This window comes from Oncorhynchus tshawytscha, unplaced genomic scaffold (assembly GCF_018296145.1).
Source record: "Oncorhynchus tshawytscha isolate Ot180627B unplaced genomic scaffold, Otsh_v2.0 Un_contig_5464_pilon_pilon, whole genome shotgun sequence".
NCBI lineage: Eukaryota > Metazoa > Chordata > Actinopteri > Salmoniformes > Salmonidae > Oncorhynchus > Oncorhynchus tshawytscha.
This window is the reverse complement of record NW_024609583.1, coordinates 63,011-89,282: the sequence shown is the minus strand read 5'-3', so window position 1 is coordinate 89,282 and position 26,272 is coordinate 63,011. Positions and strand designations below refer to the sequence as shown.

At 44.0% G+C, this 26,272-nt stretch overlaps 2 protein-coding genes across 3 annotated transcripts in view; both read left to right on the top strand.

Annotated features, from left to right (window-relative positions):
* Positions 1-974: 974 nt before the first annotated feature.
* Positions 975-9,691, top strand: zc3hc1 (zinc finger, C3HC-type containing 1). Its single transcript, XM_042316054.1, has 10 exons — positions 975-1,165; positions 4,762-4,864; positions 5,117-5,267; positions 5,856-5,939; positions 6,149-6,276; positions 6,713-6,861; positions 7,143-7,410; positions 7,592-7,807; positions 8,146-8,361; positions 8,653-9,691. The coding sequence occupies exons 1-10, from the start codon at positions 1,029-1,031 to the stop codon at positions 8,722-8,724; spliced, it is 1,524 nt and encodes a 507-aa protein (XP_042171988.1). The 5' UTR covers positions 975-1,028; the 3' UTR covers positions 8,725-9,691.
* Positions 9,692-13,949: 4,258 nt separating this feature from the next.
* Positions 13,950-26,272, top strand: part of ube2h (ubiquitin-conjugating enzyme E2H (UBC8 homolog, yeast)) — a 31,528-nt gene continuing 19,205 nt past the window's right edge. The window contains exon 1 of one of the 2 annotated variants that reach the window (XM_024407089.2): positions 13,950-14,210. In XM_024407089.2, coding sequence (XP_024262857.1) covers positions 14,158-14,210 — 53 coding nt within the window. In that variant the 5' untranslated portion in view covers positions 13,950-14,157. The remainder of the gene's footprint in view (positions 14,211-26,272) is intronic. The other variant, XM_024407087.2, reaches the window with a different exon arrangement.

The window sequence follows — 26,272 nt, the reverse complement described above, 5'->3', positions numbered from 1 at the left end:
CACATTCATTTAAATTGACTTACTGAAATCAGTTGAGTTGTCCTTCTAGGTTTCGTAGATGTTGTGTTTCCTCCCAGACGCGTCCCACAATGGAGCTCTGTTACGGGTGGGTCCTCACCCTCTTTTAGTGAAACGGGAATTTCCCTTTATGCCTTCCCAAGAATGTGCCACCGGTGTTCCCTCTCAGACCTTCATCGAAGGATCACGTCGAGGAGATCAAACATCCTGTTCATGACGCCAGGATTGTCATGGAAATTCACCACTAAGGACTCAAACTCAATGTAAACGAATCAATCTTTATTATAATGGCCAGAGAGGTTCACAAAATCAATCCAAGCTTGATGAAAACTCTGAAGAGGGTGTTCCATTTCAGTCCTCTTATACTGCTACATAAACAAGTCATATAAGCATGATTTAAATGATTCATTATTTATCATTAATGTTGTTTGCTGCACGTGACTGACTGACACCTCACGAGGCTTCTTCTCTCAAAGCTGGGACCTTGAAACTGAGATACTGATTTTGGTACCCAAAACAATGTTCTGGGCGTACTGCCAATTGGTCTGAAGAGGACTGTATCACAGTCACCTGGAGGGATGTGTACAATTCATTGCTATCTCTTCAAACAACATTTTCCCTCAAATCCAATATCTTGAAAACTTGACTGCTGACATGCAAAACATTTTGGAACTGTATCAACAGTGGACTAGTGAAAAAAATACAGATTTTTTTTTGAGCGGAGTCTCCCTTTAAGAATTTCATAATTTAACCACCAAAGGCAAAGGACTTCACAAGGAAATAGTTAAAAAATGTATTTGATAAATAGCACTGTAACATTATAACGATTACAGTGTATGGACTTTGACAGTAGCCTACAGCAAAGGTACATTTAGAAGAATATAATAGATTTTATATGGACTTGTAAACATTGGCCACGTGAGTTGAAATCTAAGCAGGGCATTATCCCAAGCGGAACAGATAGCGTTCCTCTTTCAGGGGGAAGATTTAGCATCTAGCACCGACCGATCATGGCGGCCCTTGGCAGTCGTGGAAATCGTCTTGACAATTCTCCTAACAGACAATTAAAATCTGTTTTAGCATCTCCAGAGAAAGTTCGTGAACTTCTCAACGCAGGTGTGTTGTCGGATGAAAACAGATCAACTGGGTAAGTTTCTGGAGAATTAACGAATGCAAATTTTTAGGGACCTAACGTTAACTAGTTAGCTAGTTTGCTAGCTAGCTTACTGTGGCTGACTAGCTAACAAGATACCCAGTTACGGATCTAGTTTCCACATGTTGCATTACATTAGCAAGCAAGATGCACACTTTATCGAGACAGGTTTTTTTTTATGCCTTTCTTACTCGACAGCTAATTTGTGTTTGTTTTGTTATTTTACAATACTGTCTAGCCATTATAGCTGGCTATGTTACGTAGTGGCATGTTCCGTAAACGGTCAATCATATATGCAATGTAAATAATAGTCACAAATGATCAAGACATTTAATTGCAGTATTGTTTTCATAGTAGCTGCTGCATGCGCCACTGTAGTAACATACAATGTCTTCGAGTATGAACTTGGTTATATGTTTTTTTTATACCATATTTGATTGCTCACATGGGTCCACATGTGTGTTCATAAGTTAGGGTTTGTAGCTATCAAATTACTGGAGTGGTTTATGTCATAACCCTCGAAGTACCAGCATGAGGTGAAAATGGCATCCATATTGGTCAGGGAGAAATCCAAACCAGTGTAATTGGAATGAACAGCAGTAGAGGCATAGTCCTAATTTTACCTATACAGGAAAATAAAAGTACGGTATGTGTTATATCAGAAATTGTGTAATTATTCTCAACCTAAAATATTGTCACATCATTTAATAGTTTATACAGGTTTTATACCAATGTTCTGTATAAATGTCCTCTAAAATATATGTAAACAGACCATCATAAATATCTAATTGTTTGTTTTCTTGGAAAGATGTGAGTGCTATTTAAAGATACAATATCAGTGCTTGTTGCATTTACAGCTTGTCTATCATCAACTAATGTGAGCCAGTGTCTGGCTGTGGATTGACTACATTGTTTGAATGGAATGTTGGCATATTGGCAGTTAATTAAAACAATTGATGGTATCATACCTCTAAAACTATCTGGCTAGCTAGCTAACAAACGTACAGTGCAGATAAACGCATTATGAAAGGGATGATCAACAAGGGGCTATATTTTCTATTGAAAATAATAAAGGATGTGGAAGGTGTGTTTAACGATGTGCTAGGGGAGTGGCATTATTTTCCAGAGAACGTATACAGCCCCAAGTTAATTATCCCTTATATACCATGGCTATAATTAACACATTTGCCACTAGAAATGTGTTAATCATCCACTGAAGTAGCTAGCAAGTTTACTAGATAGCTACAATAGTTTCTGTGGTAACCGATGTGAGAGAAATAACATATTTACCTGATTTGTTGAATATTAATAGTTAACAACTATATGCTTAACAAATAGTGATAGATATTCATGACTAATGCTGTGCTTCTGTAGAGGGTTGGCTCCTCTCTTACACATTCACTCCCCTCAGCTGGTATAGGTGTGTAGTCAAGGACTTTCTTGGAGACTACGGGACAGAGAGAACTTGAGGGACAGAATAACCTGTTAGCTTTGCTTCTGAGTAACTTGGTCACATAGCATAAGACAAGAGTGACCACAGTTCTTGAGTCTATCCTTTTTCTTTTACTATCTTCCAAGGGCACAGCTGTGTGGAGATATGAAGAGAACAGAGGCTAGCTTGAACTGAAAGGAGAAATGGAACTGCTGTTATAACTTGTTTGTGCTCTATGATCTCACACTACCAATACACATAGGCACAAGAGGATAATAAGGTAGCTTATGATGCCCCGGGCTTCTGGGGATGGGTGGAACCGACCATGACTAAGCAGTTTTTGGGTTTCTATATAAACCCCTGGCATTTATGTATTATTCGGACTCTCAACGATCACTTCTGGGTGGTCGTTGACCAGCTCCATTATTGCAAAAATGAATCGATATTAAGGTATAATTGTTTGAAGAAATAAGTCTCTCCTTATTGGTTAGAATTTCCACGACACAAACAGACTTGCTAGTTTAGATAACCAAACCATCAGTCCTAGCTTGCTATTATGAAAATCAAATTCAACAATACCAATACTGTTTTCAAGTTGACTTTTGCTTTCAAAAGCAGCTCAAACAAAACATGTAAACATGACCTATGGCCATTGAATTCTACCATACAAATATACTGTACATTATAAGGAAATAATGCCCTTCAAGCCAATTAGAAACAAGTTTTCAATGATGCCATGGTATAATTAAGTAATAAGGCCTGAGGGGGTATGGTAAACTCAGCAAAAAAAGGAGCGTCCTCTCCACTGTCAACTGAGTTTATTTTCAGCAAACTTAACATGTGTAAATATTTGTATAGACATAACAACAGACAAACTAGACAAGTTCCACAGACATGTGACTAACAGAAATGGAATGTGTCCCTGAACAAAGGGGGGGTCCAAATCAAAGAAATAGTCTGTATCTGGTGTGGCCACCAGCTGCATTAAGTACTGCAGTGCATCTCCTCCTCATGGACTGCACCAGATTTGCCAGTTCTTGCTGTGAGATGTTACCCCACTCTTCCACCAAGGCACCTGCAAGTGCCCGGACATTTATGGGGTGGAATGGCCCTGCCCTAGCCCTCACCCTCCAATCCAACACATCCCAGATGTGCTCAATGGGATTGAGATCCGGGCTCTTCACTGGCCATGGCAGAACACTGACATTCCTGTCTTGCAGGAAATCATGCACAGAACAAGCAGTATGGCTGGTGGCATTGTCATGCTGGAGGGTCATGTTTGGATGAGCCTGCAGGAAGGGTACCACATGAGGGAGGAGGATGTCTTCCCTGTAACGCACAGCGTTGAGACTGCCTGCAATGACAACAAGCTCAGTCCGATGATGCTGTGACACACCGCCCCAGACCATGACGGACCCTCCACCTTCAAATCGATCCCTCTCCAGGGTACATGCCTCAGTGTAACGCTCATTCCTTTGACGATAAACGCAAATCCGACCATCACCCCTGGTGAGACAAAACGCTACTCGTCAGTGAAGAGCACTTTTTCCCGGTCCTGCGATGGTGGTTTTGTGCCCATAGGCGACGTTGTTGGTGATGTCAGGTGAGGACCTGCCTTTACAACAGGCCTAGAAGCCCTCAGTCCAGCCTCTCTCAGCCTATTGGGAACAGTCTGAGCACTGATGGAGGGATTCTGCGTTCCTGGTGTAACTCGGGCAGTTGTTACCATCCTGTATCAGTCCCGGAGGTGTGATGTTCGGATGTACCGATCCTGTGCAGGTGTTGTTACACGTGGTCTGCCACTGCGAGGACGATCAGCTGTCTGTCCTGTCTCTCTCTAGCGCTGTCTTAGGCATCTCACAGTACGGACATTGCAATGTATTGCCCTGGCCACATCTGCAGTCCTCATGTCTCCTTGCGGCATGCCTAAGGCACGTTCATGCAGATGAGAAGGGACCCTGGGCATCTTTCTTTTTGTGTTTTTCAGAGTACACGAGATGTTGCCGACTTGTGAGCGTGCACGACACAGAATATCATACGTAACATTTTTAAAGTACCCTATACGAATTGTTGTACTTGATGAATGTTTGTTTAGCCCTATAACTATAGCTAATGCAGATTCCTTCTGTGAAATGTTTTTTCTTGTTGTGAATTTCAGTGTTCAGGGGGAGCTGGATAAGGTGGCACCAAACGGCAACAGTCAAGTTCCTTGTGAAGCGTCTAACAAAGAAGCCTTTTTCACAAGAGTGGAGTCCTACTCTATATCCTTTCCGCATCCACGCTGCGACATTACATGTTATACTGCCAAAGAGTTGTGTGGATAACCTTTTGAGTAGTACTGTAGTTGTCCAGCACACCCTTTGTTGTCTTTTACACACTAATAACATTGCCTACATTCCCCTTTTCACATTTTTCATCAAGAAAATAACTTAATTTAATCATTTGCTCATTATGATTATATCTAGTGTGCTGTGTAAACTTCCTGTGTAAAAAAGTTTCCTTAGCGGGAGCACTGTCTGAGATGGGCAGGAAAGCCCCGGACTCTCTCCCCCCTGAAGTGTGCCAGCTATGGCTGGATCAACGTGGGCTGTGACATGTTGAAATGTTCAAGTTGCCAGGCTTTCCTCTGTGCATCACTACAACCAACCCTGGACTTCCAGAAATGTGAGCAGAGCAACTGGTTCCACACCCTCTGCTGCTGTGTCAGTCCATTCACCCTCTGCTGCTGTGTCAGTCCATTCACCCTCTGCTGCTGTGTCAGTCCATTCACCCTCTGCTGCTGTGTCAGTCCATTCACCCTCTGCTGCTGTGTCAGTCCATTCACCCTCTGCTGTGTCAGTCTGTGTCAGTCCATTCCATTCACCTCTGCTGCTGTGTCAGTCCATTCACCCTCTGCTGCTGTGTCAGTCCATTCACCCTCTGCTGCTGTGTCAGTCCATTCACCCTCTGCTGCTGTGTCAGTCCATTCACCCTCTGCTGCTGTGTCAGTCCATTCACCCTCTGCTGCTGTGTCAGTCCATTCACCCTCTGCTGCTGTGTCAGTCCATTCACCCTCTGCTGCTGTGTCAGTCCATTCACCCTCTGCTGCTGTGTCAGTCCATTCACCCTCTGCTGCTGTGTCAGTCCATTCACCCTCTGCTGCTGTGTCAGTCCATTATTGCAAAAGCCTTTGTTTTTGTTATTGTTTTAAACACAGAATGATGTCATTAATTTGTAGATAAATACTTGCCCCGACTTCTTTCCTCTCCGTAGATGATTCCCGGATAGCAGAGATAACTAGACAACTACAGACACAGCATGAGAAGTTTTGTCCATGGCCAGACTTTCCATGCCCAGGTAATGCAAAACTTTAATTAATTCATCCTCTTGTTGATTGGAGGTGGGTACCATTGTCTGTGTTCATTAGGCAACAAAAGGAAGAAATTGTATGGATGTACTGAAACAGGGAGGGACTACCTGGACTTGTCCAATAAGAAACAGTCATTTTAAAAATTTCTGTTGTGTACCTTACTGAACCTGGCCGTGATGTTGTATTGCCGTTTTAGACCGGTTCTGGCTTGTCCCGGCGAACGAGCCATCAGTGCTGCTCAGTGCTTTCCTGGTGCGCTTTCACACCACCTGTCTCCTGGAGCAGCAGCTACCTGCCATGAAGCCAGAACAGCTTAAAACCATGGTGAGGGAGGGGAGCCATGTTCCTACACAACAATGAATCACCTATAGAAAGATGGGCTCTGTCCAGATACTAGCCCCCTCTGCTAGCCCCTTCCCCTTGTGGAGGTCTATCTATGAGGCGGCAGGGTAGCCTAGTGGTTAGAGCGTTGGACTAGTAACCGGAAGGTTGCAAGTTCAAACCCCCGAGCTGACAAGGTACAAATCTGTCATTCTGCCCATGAACAGGCAGTTAACCCACTGTTCCTAGGCAGTCATTGAAAATAAGAATTTGTTCTTAACTGACTTGTCTAGTTAAATAAAGGGAAAATAAAAATAAAAATGAACCCTTGGTTTGGGAATGCAATTCAGCTTTTTCCCCACATGGCTTCTTGCATTACGATCCATTATCCTTTGCACAAAGAGAATCCCTCCCATCTCACCACTTTGTTTCCCTGCAGTCTTTGACGGAGGATGTGATTAGCACTCTACTGCAGTTGATTGAGGATGAACAGAAGAAGCAGGGCAGGTCCCCTCTGAAGTCCACCTCTGATGCCCTGTCTGTCCAGGTGGCTGCCTGCATCGTGGCCCTCTGTGGCTGGACTGGAAGGTTAGACAAGGCTCACAATCTCCTTTTTATTGACAAAAAAATGTAGAGACGAAACATTGTAACATTAGAAAAATACCAGGTCACTCTTACCAGATTGTGGCACTTAAAAGCCTTTATTGAATTGGCATCTCCATGTAGGAAAGTTAAGACAAGAAAATGTTTTTAACTTTTAATTTTGGAAAGCAAAAAGCAGCTTAGCATATTAACTCAACTCCCCCCCCTCTGTATTCATGTTATATTAATAGGTTTGTTTCTGCCTTCTCCTCTTGCTGTTTTTGCAGCCCAGCTCTGCACGCCATGAGCCTACCCCTCCTCACCTGCTCCTTCTGCATGCGCAAAGTGGGTCTGTGGAACTTCCACCAGATGGAGGGAACGGGAAAAGAGGTAGAGGGAGACGTCCCAAAGTCCCCCACCACCCCGACGTCATCTACACCCCTGCCTGCACCCGAGGCCCAGGGGGACAGGAAGACTCCCACCTCACCCTCACCTTCTCCTACTCCCTACCGCAGGGGGCTGCGGAGCCAGGACAAGACCAGAGGCTCAGAACAGGTAGGTCTCAGGCAAGGCAGGCCACTTGAACTGGACGAATAGGTTAAGGTGGGAGTTGGAAGTTCTAGCAAACCTGTTTCTCGGTTCTTTGTAGCTTTCATAATGTCGTCACATGGACTCTCATACCTCTAGTCATGGATCTGTTTGTTAAAGTTGTTCTCTGTTGATTGTGTCTTGGCAGCCTGTGGGCAATCCGTCTCCCATGGTGGTCCGCACCCGCAGCAGGGACTCTCCCAGCCCCAGCGAGGAGCAGCTTGGCCCTCTGCCCAGGGGGAAGAGGCCCATGACCGGGGGCCGAGGCCAGGGGGAGGGGACAGGGAGCGAGGGGACTGCTTCGGGGGGCTCCAGCCCCCAACGCAACCCTAAACGCATGTGCCTTTCCTCAGCCAGTAGCCCTGTAAGTCTTTATTCTCTGTGTTTGTACCAGGTGTGTCTGGATCGTCCAGACCTGGGGTGTGTGTGTGTGTGTGTGTGTGTGTGTGTGTGTGTGTGCTCTGTAGCAGATATAATACAGACAAATCTATCATCTATTTTAACACCACCCTTACCTAAAAATGTCTGCCTTGTTTTAACTGATCTTGGCCACTGGGTGCATGGGGGAGGGGAATGCACTTCAAGGTAAAGTTAAACTACTAAACTGACCCATGAGCAGCATCTAACTTCATCCTACTCCGGTGCACGCCACAAGCTATGCTACAGTCGACCGTTTGACTTTCTCCATTCTCTTGTTTTCAGGAGGGCCCCCTGCATAGGAGTGTGTTTGACCCACTAGCCCAGCACAGAGACTGGTGCCCCTGGGTGAATGTAGGCAAGGAGAACACCCAGCCCACTGGTGGTGTACCCCTGCTGGGCCAAGACGGAGAGCACCAGCAGGGCTGGAAGGCCGCACTCACTCTGCTCCTCCCCATGAAGAAGCACTTCAGCCCAAACAAGGCAGCCAGTCCCCTACAGGTGAGAATCAAAAACCTGGATGTGGTAAAATGGTGGTCCTGTGTCTCACTTGGTTGAGCATGGCTCTAACAATTCCAGCATTGTTGGTTTGATTCCTGCTGGGAGCACCCATACGAAAATGTAAGCTTACAAGGATGTAAATCACTCTGGATAAAAGCGTCTGCAAAAATGTCGTACTATTATGACAATGGAGAAATGTATATTGCATTGTTACAGTTTCAGCATTTGGTCATACCTCTGCTATATGAGCAAGCTTCCATTTCTAACACTTCTGTTCCCTCTTTCCTCCAGGGTCCACATGACAAGTCTAAAAGAGTGTTTGCTATCTTCCGTCAGTGGCAGGTGTCTTCCCCATCTCAGTAAGGTCTTCCTCTCTCCACCCCAGAGACAGGATCATCGTGACATTCTCCATTGATATTCTTCCCTGTGGTATGCTGTACTGTACTAGTTGCACTGACAGTGGTTTCATATCTGTGTGTTTCTCCCATCCGTTAAGTCAGGTTTACAATCATGGGGGGGGGGGTGATATGAATTGAAGTACAGATGAGGATGGTTTTGCCAATGAACTTTGGAATGTTGCCCGGCTGCATGGTTCGAAAGCGATGAGTTCTTCAGACATTGCCCACCAAGGAAATTCTGTTCTGAATGCAGTTTTTTAAAAGTGGGTTGACTTTACACTAAACTTAGAACCCACAGAATGCAGTGGCACACAGACACTGCCTGGTCTCAGACCTGCGCCTTGCCTCGTTTGTTTTACCTCCTATGAAGACCACATGTGCTCTTGTCCTGTCGTGTGTCTATGGCATATATGAGGGACAAGGACTCTGAAATCTACCCCGTGAGAAAGAGCCATCTGGCTTACACTGGAAAAAAAGTCAAATGTATTATCTTCAAAGAGTATACTCTGTCATGTAGAAGTGTAAACATTGATTTACATTTTTACCCTAAAAGCTGTGAGGAAGTCATTTTTTTTCAGTGCTGTTTTTTTCCAGAGTATAAAGACTTAGATATAGGATTTCTAAACTTTAGGCGTACTAAATTTTTTTGCAATTTTGTTACACAAATATTTTTAGAAACTTTGAAAAAGCTTTTTGGTTGTGTTAGTTTGCAAGTCTAAAGTGCTAAAGGGAGGGGGAATCTTTTAATTGTAGATGTTAAACCAGGTAGAACAAATCATTTGCCATAGACGTCAGAGGATGTTTGGGGAGAACATTGATTTAGTCTTTCATTCCATTTGCCTTTGTGGTTTTCTTAGCCAATGCAGTCCCTTCTACTGTGCATGTGCTTTTACTCTCCTAAGAGGATTTAATAAAATGTTCCTCTTTCTGCATGTTTATTTTTACTCTGCATTTTATCTTCATGTGTTCCCACAGCATATCCAATTTGTTGTGGAAGGATAAACTAATGACAAATTCAAATGCGACTTCAGAAGAGAACATGTTGCTGGCACTGTTCCAGTAAATGTGGTCTTAATAAGTAGTTTGGAGAACGAAGCTTGGATCTGGGCCTGTATCCACATAGCATCTGAGTGCTGATCCAGGATCTGCCTGTATAATCTTGTCAGTTATGATCTAAAAAGCACAACTGATTCTAGACCAGCACTCCTACTCTATGCTTTGAGGATACAGGCCATGGTTTTGAGTGGCCCTTAGTCTTCTCACAGCAGCGTCTATGACCTAGACAATAGCCCTAACTCTTCCCGGGCTGTCCTGTGGTTCCACACTGAGGTACTCAAGGTCAGCACATTCTCCATTGCAGTGAAGAGTTTCATTTCAGGGTCCTCCCTGGTGGCCATTTTGTCTGCTCTCGTTTAAAACCAGACAACATGTGCAGTTTTTTCCTTCACATCTTAGAATCAGTCAAGCTTAGTACTAGTAATGCTACTCAGGTTGAGGCGTAATATCTAGCCTATTAGTCTGACTTACACAACCAATGGTAATATATTAGAAAAAGAAAGCGGTTAGTAGAGAAGAAAAACATGGCTGTTATGAGCAGCAGCTAACTGAGTTTGTCCTTGATACATCATTGCATTTATAGCCTTGGTCTTGATTTGATTTGTTTTGTTTTGAAAGCACTCTCTTGGTTAGGTCCCATCTGTATCCTATGTTGTTGCACACGTTGAGTTATTCCATAATGTTTCTGTTTCTAAGAGGCAGTTCAACTGTGAGAGAGCTGGTAGAAATCCTTAACATGTATTATATTAAGGGATCCTGGAAAGGTACTAAGTGTGCAGCTAAAACAAACCTGGCAGCGATGCCGTTTTGTGGCCTGGTTTCCCCTTCTAGTGTTGCTATGGGGGGGGAGAGGCCATAGAAATAGAATGATCCCATCAAGGAATGGGGATGTCCATTCCGGTAATTTTATTTAGAAGAGAGAGGCTGTGTCCTATGGACTGACAATGTTAGCAATCTGGGGTCTGCCTTGCCTGTTGCCACCTAACATCTGTGCATTCACCGCTGGGGGAGGGAAGGGGAGTCAAACAAATATGCCACATGATGGGGGAGAATCTGTCTGAACTGGAAGCAATCCCACAGAGAAGGACGTGTCCATGAAAATAATATATTCCTGAACTCGGAACCAAAATATGTAAATCAAATTAAATGTATTTATAAAGTCCTCCTTACATCAGCTGATATCTCAAAGTGCTGTACAGAAACCTAGCCTAAAACCCCAAACAGCAAGCAATGCAGATGTAGAAGCACGAAGCAACTTAAGATATTCACTATTTGATGGATGAGGAAGCTGACAAGCGTGCCTTTTAGCTTTTTATTGCATCAAGGATCAATGCAAGCTTTTATATTCAAACACCCATTTAATTAAGATCACTTCATTGCTCAATTACACACAAGGACTTACTGAAATTTGATTTCCACTTTTAACCCAACCCCTCCGGAAGACATACAGTACCAGGCAAAAGTTTGGACACGCCTACTCATTCAAGGGTTTTTATTTATACCATTCCTACATTGTAGAATAATAGTGAAGACATCAAACTATGAAATAACACATATGGAATAATGTAGTAACTAAAAAAGTGTTAAACAAATCAAAATATATTTTATATTTGAGATTCTTCAAAGTAGCCACCCTTTGCCTTGACAGCTTTGCACACTTGGCATTCTCTCAACCAGCTTCATGAAGTAGTCATCTGGAATGCTTTTCCAACGGTCTTGAAGCAGTTCCCAAATGCTGAGCACTTGTTGGCTGCTTTTCCTTCACTCTGCGGTCCAACTCATCCCAAACCATCTCAATTGGGTTGAGATCGGGTGATTGTGGAGGCCAGGTCATCTCATGTAGCACTCCATTACTCTCCGTATTGGTCAAATAGCCCTTACACAGCCTCGGGGTGTGTTTTGGGTCATTGTCCTGTTGAAAAACAAATGATCGTCCCACTAAGCGCAAACCAGATGGGATGGTGTATTGCTGCAGAATGCTATGGTATCAATGCTGGTTAAGTGTGCCTTGAATTCTAAATAAATCACTGACAGTGTCAGCAGCAGAGCACCATCACACCACCTATATGCTTCATAGTGGGAACCACACATGTGGAGATCATCCATTCACCTACTCTGTGTCTCACAAAGACACGGTGGTTGGAACCAAAAATCTCAAATTTGGACTCAAATTTCCATTGCTCTAATGTCCATTGCTCATGTTTCTTGGCCCAAGCAAGTCTTTCTTCTTATTGGTGTCCTGTTAGTGGTTTCTTTGCAGTAATTTGACCATGAAGAACTGATTCTGACAGTCTCCTCTGAACAGTTCATGTGTCTGTTACTTGAACTCTGAAGCATTTATTTGGGCTGCAATCGGAGGTGCAGTTAATTGCTGATTTCTGAGGCTGGTAACTCTAATGAACTTATCCTCTGCAGGGGAAGTAACTGGGTCTTCCTGTGGCGGTCCTCATGAGAGCCAGTTTCATCATAGCGCTTGATGGTTTTTGCAACTGCACTTGAAGAAACTTTCAAAGTTTTCCAGATTGACTGACCTTCATGTCTTAAAGTAATGTTGGACTGTAATTTCTCTTCGCTTATTTGAGCTGCTCTTGCAATAATATGGACATGGTCTTTTACCAAATAGGGCTATCTTCTGTATACCACCCCTACCTTGTCACAACACAACTGATTGGCTCAAACAAAATTCCACAAATTAACTTTTATCAAGGCACACCTGTTAATTGAAATGCATTCCATGTGACTACCTCATGAAGCTGGTTGAAAGAATGCCAAGTGTGTGCAAAGCTGTCATCAAGGCAAAGGGTGGTTACTTATTTAGAATCTGAAATATAAAATATATTTTTATTTGTTTAACACTTTTTTGGTTACTACATGATTTCATATGTCCTAGTTTGGATGTATTCACTATTATTCTACAATGTAGAAAATAGTTAAAATTAAGAAAAACCCTTGAATGAGTAGGTGTGACCAAACTTTTGACTGGTACTGTACATATACAGGTTTTGGAGAGGGGGCCTGTTCTTGTGGGGGTTAAGTGCCTTGCTCAAGGGCACAACAGATAGGATTTGATACCAGCAACTCTCTGGTTGCTCCCCCTCACACACTTACACTGAACTGGAGAAGCACAGTGATTAATGAGGCCCTCTGCTCTATTTTGGTATTTTCTTTTGCCTCTGCAGCGCCTTTGACCTTGCGATTGATGAGTAGGCTCTGTGTGTGTGTGTGGCTGGATTTGGGTTGCGGGTGAACTACACGATGTGCAGTTTGCACTGGGCTGTGTGGAAAGACGGTAGGTAATGGAATACTCCTTGTGAGAACGGTGTTGTGCCGAAAATCTCCCCCTGCCAGAATTCTACCCCCCCCTTCGAGTACTTCATTGCTGCAACTTGCTTGCTAGTTGAGATTTCTGCTCTTCACTCCGTTGTCAGTTTAGCCTACATTTCTCTGAATTTAGAAGCCTAAAGCATTTTTGTCTGCAGTTTTTGTTTTGGCTGTTTGTTTCAAGTGTATGTGGCGGTTCTAGCTTGTATGGCGCTCTGGGCGAACCCCCTTCAGTGCCCTGGGGGCGCCCGCACTAGGGGTGCCCCGTGCCGCCTCTGGCAAGATGTCGCCCGTACCTAAATCCGCTACTGATTGGTATTAGTCTATGAATTCATCTCTCCCATGTCTTATTCAACTAATATTTTTGAAAGTGTAAGGATAATAATTGAGCCATTGTTGTTCTGAAATGTTTATTGCTTGCCAACATTTTACTCTCTCCTCTATGTTTAATATAACACACATACATTCATTATTCATTTCGGTTGCCTATCCTGATGTGAAGTTTGTTCAAAATAAAGTATTTTACTCTGTACCACAGAAAGAATTTTACTCTAGCCACCAAATTAAGGAAATTAGAAGGGGGGGTTCTAGCAGGGGGAGAGAGATAATTAACAGAGTGCCATTACCACTTTTTTTTTTGTTTTAAAGCAAACACTTTATTTTCATATTAAAATCTAAGTCTATGGTCAAAATAATAGCTTAGCTATGTGGCAGCTTGTCCATCAAACATTTTTACATTGATAAGTCTGTAAAGACTACCAACACAATTTTGCCATTTATGTTGACGTTTTTTGTCTCGTGTATATGACGCGGTCGGCGGAGGGATAGCAGAAGCTTCAGGACAGTGAGAGCTCGGCAGCGAGAGAGACGGGCTATACGTTGCTGCAGATAGAGTAGGGGACGTGGAAAGATTTCGTTATACGCATTTGCGACGAAAGCAAATGTAAACTTTGGGATAATACAGCTAGACGTTTGAGCTGCCATCACTTTACGACTTGGTGTTCAACAGTGGAATATAAAAATGTCGTCTCCAAGTCCGGGTAAAAGGCGAATGGATACTGACGTGGTGAAACTGTATCCTTTCAGAACATAAACAACAGAAGAATTCAAGCTAGCTGCTAACGTTCCCACACTATTTAGCTAGCGATATTTTTTCTGTGGTTTTCCATCTTTCTATAGATGGCTAGTAATGACAGCTGCTTGAAATGCATAGTTTGTGTGATAAATTAATAGCATTGATTATTGCTCACGTTTAATGGCAATAACGTTAACTATGTCTATTAAAAAAAGTGTATTTCTAATGCTAGCTAACGTTACAGTAGATAACTTGGCTTAGGTAGCTAGCTAACGTTACCTTGATGAATTACAAGCCACAGTTAGCTATGAAGCCTAGCTAACGTTAGCTAATTAACCAGACTATGCACAGAGACTGATAGAATGTGTTGCCAAGTTTGTTAATTACCTGCTAGTTAGCTTTAGCTATCTTGTTTTAAAACCATTTCAAATGTTAACGTTAATTTGTTTGTTTTTCAAACCAGCCAAAGCTCAGTATTTTTGACGTGGTTACAGTAGCTATTAAGCCCATATCAAAAAATGTTGTCCGGCTAGCTAGCTATCGTTACACAAAAGGACATCCTGTTTTGCTCGAGTTGACCTAGCTAGCTACCTTAACTTACCTAGTGGAAGATGCAATTTCAACTTCACGATTTTTATATAATGTATATATTATGACGAACATTGATTAAGACTCAAGCCCACGCCTGCGGTCATGAAGGCTATTAGCAAAAGTACTTTTTATCCCATTTTCAGGTTGACTTATCACGTTTGTTTACATAACGTTACGACATGAAAACTTCTTTATTTCGACCATCACTGAGTCTCGACGACAAACTTAACGCGAGCCCTATTTGAGATTTGGTCCTCTTCGAAGTATAGGTAGCTATTTTGTTATTTCCATTAAACTATGAATTACTTATCTATCACGAAAATACCAATCTGTTTATTTGATTAGCTGTTAAGTATGCTTTGCTAGGTAGGCAGAAATATTGGATTTGTATCTATCTTAACATGGCTGCATTGCGGACTAGAATAGTTTGCAGAAAATGTTATTCTCTTATTTCGATAACCACCAAAGAACCATTGGCTAGAGAACTACAGCTTAACCATCTAGGTTTGTGGGTCTTCATGGACCTGTGCTGTGCGCTGTCAAATTCTTTACTTTTGCATTCAACAACAGCTCGAGAGTTCCCATTTTGTTATAGATCCCTTTCTGCCTATACATCTACAAATAAATGAACAAAGGCAACAGGACTCCCATTTACAAAACAGTTTTTTAAAGTTAATTTTCTTTGTATATGCCAAAATGCAGTGCAAAGTTATTGAAAAATATTCTAGGCCTATTGAAGTTCCCTGCGAGATTCAGGAGGGGGAAGAACAAGTTTTGTTTTTGTCCCCAGTGTGCCCTGCAGTGGAGTTTAATGATTGGGTCGGTCTGTTACTACCCGGAAACCAGTAGAGGGTGGGACTAGGAACAGCTGATTGAGTGACCTCAGTTCTTGTTCAAATATGGGGTAGGAGGAGGGGGTTGGAGAAAACCACAAACAAGACTAAGCCCTTCCTCCGCCGAGAGTCACAAAAGCAAGTGCTGCAGGGAAAAAGTTGTTGAATAAAGGCAGTTTTTTTCTTGTTTTGAGTAGGGTAAAAATGCTTTTTGTCAGTACTTGCTGCTGAACCTTTTGCAGCTCCAGTTAAGCTTTTAGCCTACTTGTGCCTTTTTTATTTTATTATTGGGTGTAGTTGCCGGAGTTAAATGTGGAGAGTGGTCACTTCTATCGTTAGGCCTACTTTGCCGTTTTCAAACCAAATCCTCAGAGTTCCATAGTTTTGAGTCATGCTGAATTCTGCATGCCTGCTACTCACTGGCTTATTTATTGTGCCGTCCTCCCTAAGGCATTTGTATAAGTGCTCCTTGCTAGCAACTGCATTTGTGTGTGGGGTATATGTTCAAGAAAAAATGCTATTTGTGTGCATGTATGGCACGCTTGTGTGCACCTCCATCTACGCTTGAGTTGTCCTTGTTTGTGTATTAGCAGGGTTGGGGTCAGGGACACTGCGCAGCTGTTTTGTGTGGAGTGTGTCCCTGCAGTAGGCAGCACAGCACAGTCTTCTCTCTGTGCTCCAGATCACCACAGCCTCCCCCATGTAACCAAAACCCGAAACTAACGCCAGCTTTGGAGAGGGACTTCTCATGGGGCTGACTGACGCCGAGAACGAACCACGCTTAATTTGCTGCGGCACAAGAGAGCGTAAAAATCTGGAGCAAGCTCAATAGGGACTTCATGTCAGAATGACCTGGCCGTGTAGCATAGGGTTTGAAACTCTTCCTAAGTCAGAAAACAAAATGGGGATCTCCCTGTGTCGTTGGCACCTACCTCCATAACATGGAATAGGTCAGGTCTGTCCTTCAGATTGAATGAAATAGTCCCAGTAGAGGTATGGGATGTCTTGTTACACTTCCTGCTGCTGTAGGTGCACTCCCTCTTCTGTCTCCATCTCTTCTGTTTCTCTCTTTCCCTCTTTCAGTCTCCCTCTTGATCACTCACACCACATCAAAGCTTGCTGTCTGAGTGGCAATGGATCTTGCATCAGTAATCCCTGCAACATGAAATACCTGTAATCTACTACATCAATCCACTTCTAGCTATAACAGTCCTATATAACAGTAGATAAGTTACACTGACTGCTTGAATATTTCCAGTTAATTGGTGACATACTGTACTGGTTGACCGGTATTTTTCATTCTAAGTATCTCGTGTAGTGGGAATAAGCCTAACCCTGTGTCCTCACTCCTCTTTCACCTGCCTGGTCAGTACTTCACTGGATAGGCATCTTTTCAACATGTAGGCTTTGCATTGATCTGTGAAGGTGCACTTGTGTAGGAAGTGGTGCTCGTGAGGACCTGAGAGAGTCTCATTATTCTGTAATTTATCCTGGCTGTTGAACTGGAAGCCCCCAGGACTTCACAACCAACTGAGTACAATGGGCTATTATCTATATCACTGTCGCTATACGGAATGACTACAAACTGGTTTAAAAGACTTGGAGAGAGTTGAACAAAGTTTCCTCTTGTTCTTAAACACATGGCCAAAATCGTGAGCCATTGTTGGCTATTTCAGCTGTTAGAAGGAACATTTTTATATTTGAAGGTAGACACTTAGTATTGAGAATAAGGTGTAGCCTACACTTCAAAGGTACAGTAGGCTTAACCCTAAGCACTGAAAGGGTAGAGCTGCCGCTTTCAGGGTGCGGGACTCGAACCCGGAAGCATATAAGAAATCCTGCTATGCCCTGCGACAACCATCAAACAGGCAAAGCGTCAATAAAGGGCTAAGATTGAATCATACTACACCGGCTCTGACACTCGTCTTATGTGGCAGGGCTTGCAAACTATTACAGACTACAAAGGGAAGCACAGCCGTGAGCTGCCCAGTGACACGAGCCTACCAGACAAGCTAAATCACTTCTTTGCTCGCTTCGAGGCAAGCTACGCTGAGGCATGCATGATAGCATCAGCTGTTCCGGATGACTTTGTGATCACGTTCTCAGTAGCCGACATGAGTAAGACTTTTTAAACAGGCCAACATACACAAGGCTGTGGGGCCAGACGGATTACCAGGACGTGTGCTCCGGGCATGTGCTGACCAACTGGTAGGTGTCTTCACTGACATTTTCAACATGTCCCTGATTGAGTCAGTAATACCAACATGTTTCAAGCAGACCACCATAGTCCCTGTGCCCAAGAACACAAAGGCAACCTACCTAAATGACTACAGACCCATAGCACTCACGTCCGTAGCCATGAAGTGCTTTGAAAGGTTGGTAATGGCTCACATCAACACCATTATCACAGAAACCCTAGACCCACTCCAATTTGCATACCGCCCAAACAGATCCACAGATGATGCAATCTCTATTGCACTCCACACTGCCCTTTCCCACCTGGACAAAAGGAACACCTATGTGAGAATGCTATTCATTGACTACAGCTCAGCGTTCAACACCATAGTGCCCTCAAAGCTCATCACTAAGCTAAGGATCCTGGGACTAAACACCTCCCTCTGCAACTGGATCCTAGACTTCCTGACGGGCCGCCCCCAGGTGGTGAGGGTAGGTAGCAACACATCTGCCACGCTGATCCTCAACACTGAAACTCCACAGGGGTGCGTGCTCAGTCCCCTTCTGTACTCCCTGTTCACCCACGACTGCATGGCCAGGCACGACTCCAACACCATTAAGTTTGCAAACGACACAACAGAGCCTGATCACCGACAACGACGAGACAGCCTAGAGGGAGGAGGTCAGAGACCTGGCCGGGTGGTGCCAGAATAACAACCTATCCCTCAACGTAACCAAGACTGAGGAGATGATTGTGGACTACAGGAAAAGGTGGACCGAGCATGCCCCCATTCTCATTGACGGGGCTGTAGTGGAGCAGGTTGAGAGCTTCAAGTTCCTTGGTGTCCACAACAACCAACTAGAATGGTTCAAACACACCAAGACAGTCGTGAAGAGGGCACGACAAAGCCTATTTCCCCCTCAGGAAACTCAAAAGATTTGGCATGGGTCCTGAGATCCTGAAAAGGTTCTACAGCTGCAACATGGAGAGCATCCTGACTGGTTGCATCACTGCCTACTGCCTACAGAGGGTAGTGCGTACGGCCCAGTACATCACTGGGGCTAAGCTGCCTGCCATCCAGGACCTCTACACCAGGTGGTGTCAGTTTTTAGGGCCTTCCTCTATCAAAGACCCCAGCCACCCCAGTCATAGACTGTTCTCTCTACTACCGCATGGCAAGCGGTACCGGAGTGCCAAGTCTAGGATAAAAAGGCTTCTCAACAGTTTTTACCCCCAAGCCATAAGACTCCTGAACAGGTAATCAAATGGCTACCCGGACTATTTACAGTGTGTGACCCCTCCCAACCCCTCTTTTTACACTGCTGCTACTCTGTTTATCATTTATGCATAGTCACTTTAACTTATACATTCATGTACATACTACATACTACATTGGCTAAGCGGGCTATCTGCATTGTGTCCCGCCACCCACCAACCCCTCTCTTACGCTACTGCTACTCTTTGTTCATTATATATGCATAGTCACTAACCATATCTACATGTACATACTATCTCAATCAGCCTGACTAACCGGTGTCTGTATGTAGCCTCGCTACTTTTATAGCCACGCTACTGTATATAGCCTGTCTTTTTACTGTTGTTTTATTTCTTTACTTACCTAACACCTTTTTTGCACTATTGGTTAGAGCATTTCACTGTAAGGTCTACACCTGTTGTATTCGGCGCACGTGACAAATAAACTTTGATTTGAAGCTGTACTCGCGTCGTAACAAGGGAAGAACTTTTCTGAAGGTGCCCTTAAACATGTAGGGAACTTCTTCCTTACGTAATTGTTTCTGATGTTGCGCATGTTGTTTTACTGAGTCAGTGACAAATTTTCCTCACTTGAGAGATAATCAGGACATGGATTTTTTATTGTTATGGATATTCATAACCAGACATTGTTGTTTAAGGTTAAACCTCTCTCAGGCTGGCTGGATAGGGCCTGAATCCCCAACTGAAAGCCCATAATAAGTGATTGGATAGCGGTTCTCTGAAGCATGTCGGACAGCCAGTGAATCTTCAGGGAGGCTGTGCTATGGGAGCCTGGGGCTGTGTTTTCACATGCTTCGCTGGCCTGAGTTATCCGTCATCATTCCTGGAGTCGCCTGCCTCAAGGTCCGTCACTCAACTCAGCATCTTTTTGTGCGTGGGGGAAGGGGTCCATTGGGTGAGGTGGTCTGTGTGCATGTGTTACATTGTGTCTTTGCTGAAGTGACACCCCAGAAGTGAGGGAGAGAAGGGTTGGGCTGGCAGGAACGCTTCCCTTGTTAGACTGTGTGTGTCCCATTCCACCGCACACACATCCCAAGCAATGAGCCAATCAGGCAGTCACTGAGTGGATTACCAATCCTGGGCTTTAGCTGTCCCGGGTTTGGCCCCGTTGTGCCCCCTTGTCTGACATCCGGCCCTCATCAGCACGCCTTTGTCTGCCCTTACAGGAACCGTGTGACCCCCGCCCCTCCCTCTGCTGCTGTGTCAGTCCATGTGATGCCACATTGAACAGGTCCTTCACTGCACTGCCCCTTTGTTACAGGCCTGCACTAACTAGATTGCTGGCACACTGTAGGGAAGGAGCCAGTGGTTTTGTGTGCTGACAGACAAGGAGAAAAGGCTCCTGTTGAATCAGTGGGGACAATGAGAAAGGCCTAATGGGTATAATAGTAAGTCATATTTACCCTGCTGTATTATTACATTTGTGATGCTGTTTCACACTTTCAAACATTAGACCCACACAGCCTACCGTCTTGTTTTCGCATTGGTCAATGTTTGTAACGGTCTTCGGTACAATTCGTAAATCTGTTTCGGGGTTCTATAGCAGGGGCCCAGACATGAGTGACGGGCTGTGTTTTCCAGGGTCTTGGATCAGGGCTTGTGTGACAGTGGGAGATTTGAGGCCCTCTGTAATCCCACAGCGCTAACTGTAAAGGCTTCCTGCACGCATGGCTGAGTCGTCTCAGAAGAACAGATGGACTCAAGTTCCTGTCTTTGTCTCCCAACATTTGTTGCTGCTGTTGCTGTTGCGTGTACGTGGCTTGTCTTGTCCAACGGTTTGAAACACTAGGTTACATGTTAATCATTCTCTGGAATAGCAATATTACCTTATTACAGCCTGCTCTATAGCACATCAGCTGGTTAAATAGAAGTCGAATGAGAGTGAAGTTAATGTGAACAGTAATCAGTCCTATCAACACTCCACTTCCCTGGACTGTATCGGGTGATGGGGATCTCTCTCTGGCTCTCCCTGGATCAGCTTACTAAAAGCAGCCCCTGTCGTGTGTGTTTTTGTGCAATGATTAATTTCACTCCCTTTCCAGCCCCCCGACAAAGGCTGCTGCTAGCTACAGCCGTATCCACCCAACAACAAGCTGCCGAAGACGTCTTCTCTCTGTCCACATCTCCTTTATTCTTAGCTACAGTGAGCAGCACTCTTTAAGCAATCGCCTGGCATTTTGTTTTTCTCAGCCCTCTCCATTCAAAGTAATGCAATCACAAGCCTGCCTGCTTATGGATGGATGCCTGGTTTGGTTGTTTGATCGTACGTGGCACAATGCTCTGTAAATAGATAGTTGATCTAGTGAGGGGGAGAGCGGTGTGGAGTGCTCACTCAGGGAGGGAGTCATTATTCCTGCAGTGGGGGGGGATTTCACACGAGAGAGGAGACAAAGAGAGAGAGCTAGGCCCTGGAAAGTGCCTGTACTGTAGTGTAGCTCACTGATCTAGCTAGCTCTCTCTGTTCCCAGACATGATCCTGTGCTGTGGTAAACATGTTACGTTGTTGCAGAAGGTAGGTCCCTAAATGGCAGGTAATCCAAAGAAAGAAGACTAGTAGATTGTTGCAGATAGAAATGACATGAGCTGACATGATTCCTTATTCTACATGTCAAAGTGGCATGTTTGTTCTACGTAACATATTTCTATCTGAATGTTCCACAACGCTGTCTGTGCTCCAGGACTGTTCTGTTACTGTTAGTCTGTTGTTTCTGGGTCACACAGGTTTAGCCTTTGGTGGTTTTGTAATGTAGCTCTGTCACAGGCAGCCCCACCCCAAGAGGTAGATGGTAGCGACAGTTAGGTACTATCAAGGCCTCTATCACCAGGCTGGGCGTGTCTCTCTAGGCCTGGCTGCTAGAGAGCGCCTGGGAAAGGCTGGATCAATTGGTCTAGCAGTCTCAAATCGTATACGCTATGTAATTTCATCCAATAAAATCTGATGTATCACAATTCTATATCACGATTCAATGCTGCAATTTAGTGATTTGATGTTCCAAACACATTGCTTACCATAGTAGGCTATGTCTGCTGCAGAGGTTCAAGAGAGAACCATGAGATTTTTGATTACCAATATAAGTATATTGCTGTAAACATGTTGCCAATTGGGCCTCTGGAGCAAAAGGGGGATCCACTTCTCCTTAATTACTCCATGTTTTTTAACCATATCCAGACGTGTGACCCGTCCAAAGTACAGTCTGTGACCAGTACATCTCCAGCACGTACCATAGTAGAGTCTGTGACCAGTACATCTCCAGCACGTACCATAGTAGAGTCTGTGACCAGTACATCTCCAGCACGTACCATAGTAGAGTCGGTGACCAGTACATCTCCAGCACGTACCATAGTAGAGTCGGTGACCAGTACATTTTCAGCACGTACCATAGTAGAGTCTGTGACCAGTACATCTCCAGCACGTACCATAGTAGAGTCGGTGACCAGTACATTTTCAGCACGTGGCATGGCAGCGTTCTACTGCTTGTACTCCACTTCACTCCCCATGCCTCAGTGGGGAAATGCAGTTGGTTATAGATGAGATTTAAATAGAATTGGAATGCCTGAGGCTAGATGACAAGTTAGTAAGATTGCTGTGTATTGTACAGTTAGTCTCAGGGCACAGAATTAAATGGACCATATTATGTTTCTCCGTCCCAGTGTCTTGAAGATGAGCTCTGTGATATCCACTTCTTTTGAGATGCAAGGACCAGTGGAAGTAGGGAAATCAGTCCCTTAAATGTTGTTGAGCTTAACTTGTTGACTTCTATAGGTTACTATTGCTAGAGAAAGATGAATGGGCCTATATGTTACTGTAGGTCGCCATATTCAATTCACATCAAAGCTGAGTAAAGAAGTTCGCTGCCAGTCTTGGATGAAAACGTATCCAGGTATACACTACTGTTCAAAAGTTGGGTCACTTAGAAAAGTCCTTGTTTTTTAAAGAAAAGCACATTTTTTTTGCCCATTTAAAATAACATCAAATTGATCAGAAATACAATGTATAGACATTGTTAATGTTGTTAAAACTGAAGATCTCGTACAACGCTGTGTACTGCTTCCTTCACAGAACATTGCATCCCAGAGTCGCCTCTTCACTGTTGAGGCTGATGTTTTGCGGGTACTATTTAATGAAGCTGCCAGTTGAGGACTTCAGGCATCTCTTTCTCAAACTAGACACTAAATGTACTTGTCCTCTTTCTCAGTTGTGCACCGGGGCCTCCCACTCCTTTCTATTCTGGTTAGAGCCAGTTTGTGCTGCTCTGTGAAGGGAGTAGGACACAGCGTTGTACCAGATCTTCAGTTTCTTGGCAATTTCTCTCATGGAATAGCCTTCATTTCCCAGAACAAGAATAGACTGATGAGTTTCAGAAGAAAGTTCTTTGTTTCTGGCCATTTTGAGCCTGTAATCGAACCCACAAATGCTGATGCTCCAGATACTCAACAAGTCTTAAGATGGCCAGTATTATTGCTTCTTTAATCAGAACAACAGTTTTCAGCTGTGCTAACATAATTGCAGAAGGGTTTTCTGATGGTCAATTAGCCTTTTTAAAATGAACTTGGATTAGCTAACACAGGAGTGATGGTTGCTGATAATGGTCCTCTGTACGCCTATGTAGATATTTCATAAAAAGTCAGCAGTTTCCAGCTACAATAGTCATTTACACCATTAACAATGTCTACACTGTATTTCTGAACAATTTGATGTTATTTTAATGGACAACATTTGCTTTTCAAAAACAAGGACATTTCTAAGTGACCCCAACCTTTTGAACAGTAGTGTATATTTGGGATTTGTACAAGAAAAATCAAAGTGTGCCTGACCATCTGGTCATGTAAAACCCCCAGTACTGTAGAAAATAGTATCTGTGGAGAGATGCCGTCATACCCTGTCCTTCAGATGAATAGACATGTTTCTCCTCAGTCGTTCCGTTTTATTTGACTCCGGTGTTGGTTTTAGACGGGCTCCTTTTGGGTTAGATTTTGCTGCTCCTTTTCAATACTGAATTGGGAAGAAATGGAGAACAACTAAGTGGCAACTTGGTTTATTCTAGGCCAAAGGCTATACGATCATCCAAGTTACAATTTAGGCTTGGGGTTGCTGAATGGGTGGTGGGAAGCCCTAGACTGTGTCCCAAATCTCACTCTGTTCCCTACATAGTGCACTACTTTAACACAGGCCCCATGGGATGCAGCCCTAGTCTCTTAGACTGGAGTTGTCCTGTACAAGAGGGTTCCAGTTGAGAAGCCCTAGAGCAGTGTTGGAGGCGTGTTGGGACAGTGAGTAAAAGTCGACACGAAACCCTTCCCTGAGGCGAGGGCAGGAAAGGGAAGTGGGAACAGCTGGTGGAAGGCTGCAGCAGTCCCACTCCCTCCTACCGTGGTACCCCACCTGCATTCACTTATCACTGCAGACCAGGGAGTGGAGGAGGGAGGACGACAACACCTAGCACATCAATGATAGGGCCTTTTCACAGCCTGATTTCCATGTTTGTTACATTGACATTGCTTAGGCTAATTGCTTTGCTGCTTTAAAAGCTAAAGCCCAATCGCCTGTCTCAGTAACTGGTCTTTAACTTTCACGTGTTTTGCGATTCATTCAAGACCGCCTGTCTTTTTAAATGTATTTTATTTCACCTTTATTTAACCAGGTAGGCTAGTTGAGAACACCTTTATTTAACCAGGTAGGCTAGTTGAGAACACCTTTATTTAACCAGGTAGGCTAGTTGAGAACACCTTTATTTAACCAGGTAGGCCAGTTGAGAACACCTTTATTTAACCAGGTAGGCCAGTTGAGAACACCTTTATTTAACCAGGTAGGCCAGTTGAGAACACCTTTATTTAACCAGGTAGGCTAGTTGAGAACACCTTTATTTAACCAGGTAGGCTAGTTGAGAACACCTTTATTTAACCAGGTAGGCTAGTTGAGAACACCTTTATTTAACCAGGTAGGCCAGTTGAGAACACCTTTATTTAACCAGGTAGGCCAGTTGAGAACACCTTTATTTAACCAGGTAGGCCAGTTGAGAACACCTTTATTTAACCAGGTAGGCTAGTTGAGAACACCTTTATTTAACCAGGTAGGCTAGTTGAGAACAAGTTCTTATTTGTAACTGCGACCTGGCCAAGATAAAGCAAAGCAGTTCGACACATACAACAACAGAGTTACACATGGAATAAACTAAAAACAGTAGAAAAGTCTATATACAGTATGTGCAAATGAGGTAGGATAAGGGAGGTCAGGCAATAAATAGGCCATGGTGGCGAAGTAATTACAATATAGAAATTAAACACTGGAATGGTAGATGTGCAGAAGATGAATGTGCAAGTAGAGATACTGGGGTGCAAAGGAGCAAGATGGATAAAGAAATACAGTATGGGGAGGAGGTCGTTGAATGGGCTATGTGTACAGGTGCAGTGATCTGTGAGCTGCTCTGACAGCTGGTGCTTAAAGCTAGTGAGGGAGATGTGAGTCTCCAGCTTCAGTGATTTTTGCAGTTCATTCCAGTCATTGGCAGCAGAGAACTGGAAGGGAAGGCGGCCAAATGAAGAATTGGCTTTGGGGGTGACCAGTGAGATATACCTGCTGGAGCGTGTGGTACGGCTGTGTGCTGCTATGGTGACCAGTGAGCTGAGATAAGGCGGGGCTTTACCTAGCAGAGACTTGTAGATGACCTGGAGCCAGTGGGTCTCTAAGTGTTGATGACAGTAAAATGGCTAACTTGGTGGCTCCTCAGGAGTTTGGCTATGCTACCACCCTTGAAACCAGTGAAGGCGCTAGCTAAATGCTATATACTCCAGAGGCTGTTAGCTCTGTGAACCCAGCTCTGTCAGTACAGGCTAATGCTTGGCTAACTCTCCAGCTAACAGCTGCAGTCGTGTCCGTGATTCAATAAGGAGTTAATGAGCAATAAGGGGGGATGAAGTGATAGATGAGAGAGGAGCAGGTCAGTGGAGTTTCCAGGCGGTGTACTAGGGGGAGTTTTAGTTTGGTGGCGAGCAGATTTAATCACGCTCGGAGCGGCCCTACTTTTCCTCGTGTTGCCGTGGCCTCGGTCGAGGACTGTTGCTATGCTACACTGGCAGCCTGTGTTGTGTTTTGTGTTCCTAGACTCAGTGTAGTGAGGTCACTCACAGTAATCCTGCTTGGCATTGGCACATGGCAACACTTTCTTTCGCTCTCTATAATGCCCTA

What these genes read in the sequence shown, in the direction of transcription:
- zc3hc1 (XM_042316054.1), top strand. Translation starts at nt 1,029, where the DNA reads ATGGCGGCCCTTGGCAGTCGTGGAAATCGTCTTGACAATTCTCCTAAC. An exon ending in TTTCCTCAGCCAGTAGCCCT is followed by an intron (nt 7,808 to 8,145) that starts GTAAGTCTTTAT and finishes TCTTGTTTTCAG; the next exon opens with GAGGGCCCCCTGCATAGGAG. An exon ending in AGGCAGCCAGTCCCCTACAG is followed by an intron (nt 8,362 to 8,652) that starts GTGAGAATCAAA and finishes TCTTTCCTCCAG; the next exon opens with GGTCCACATGACAAGTCTAA.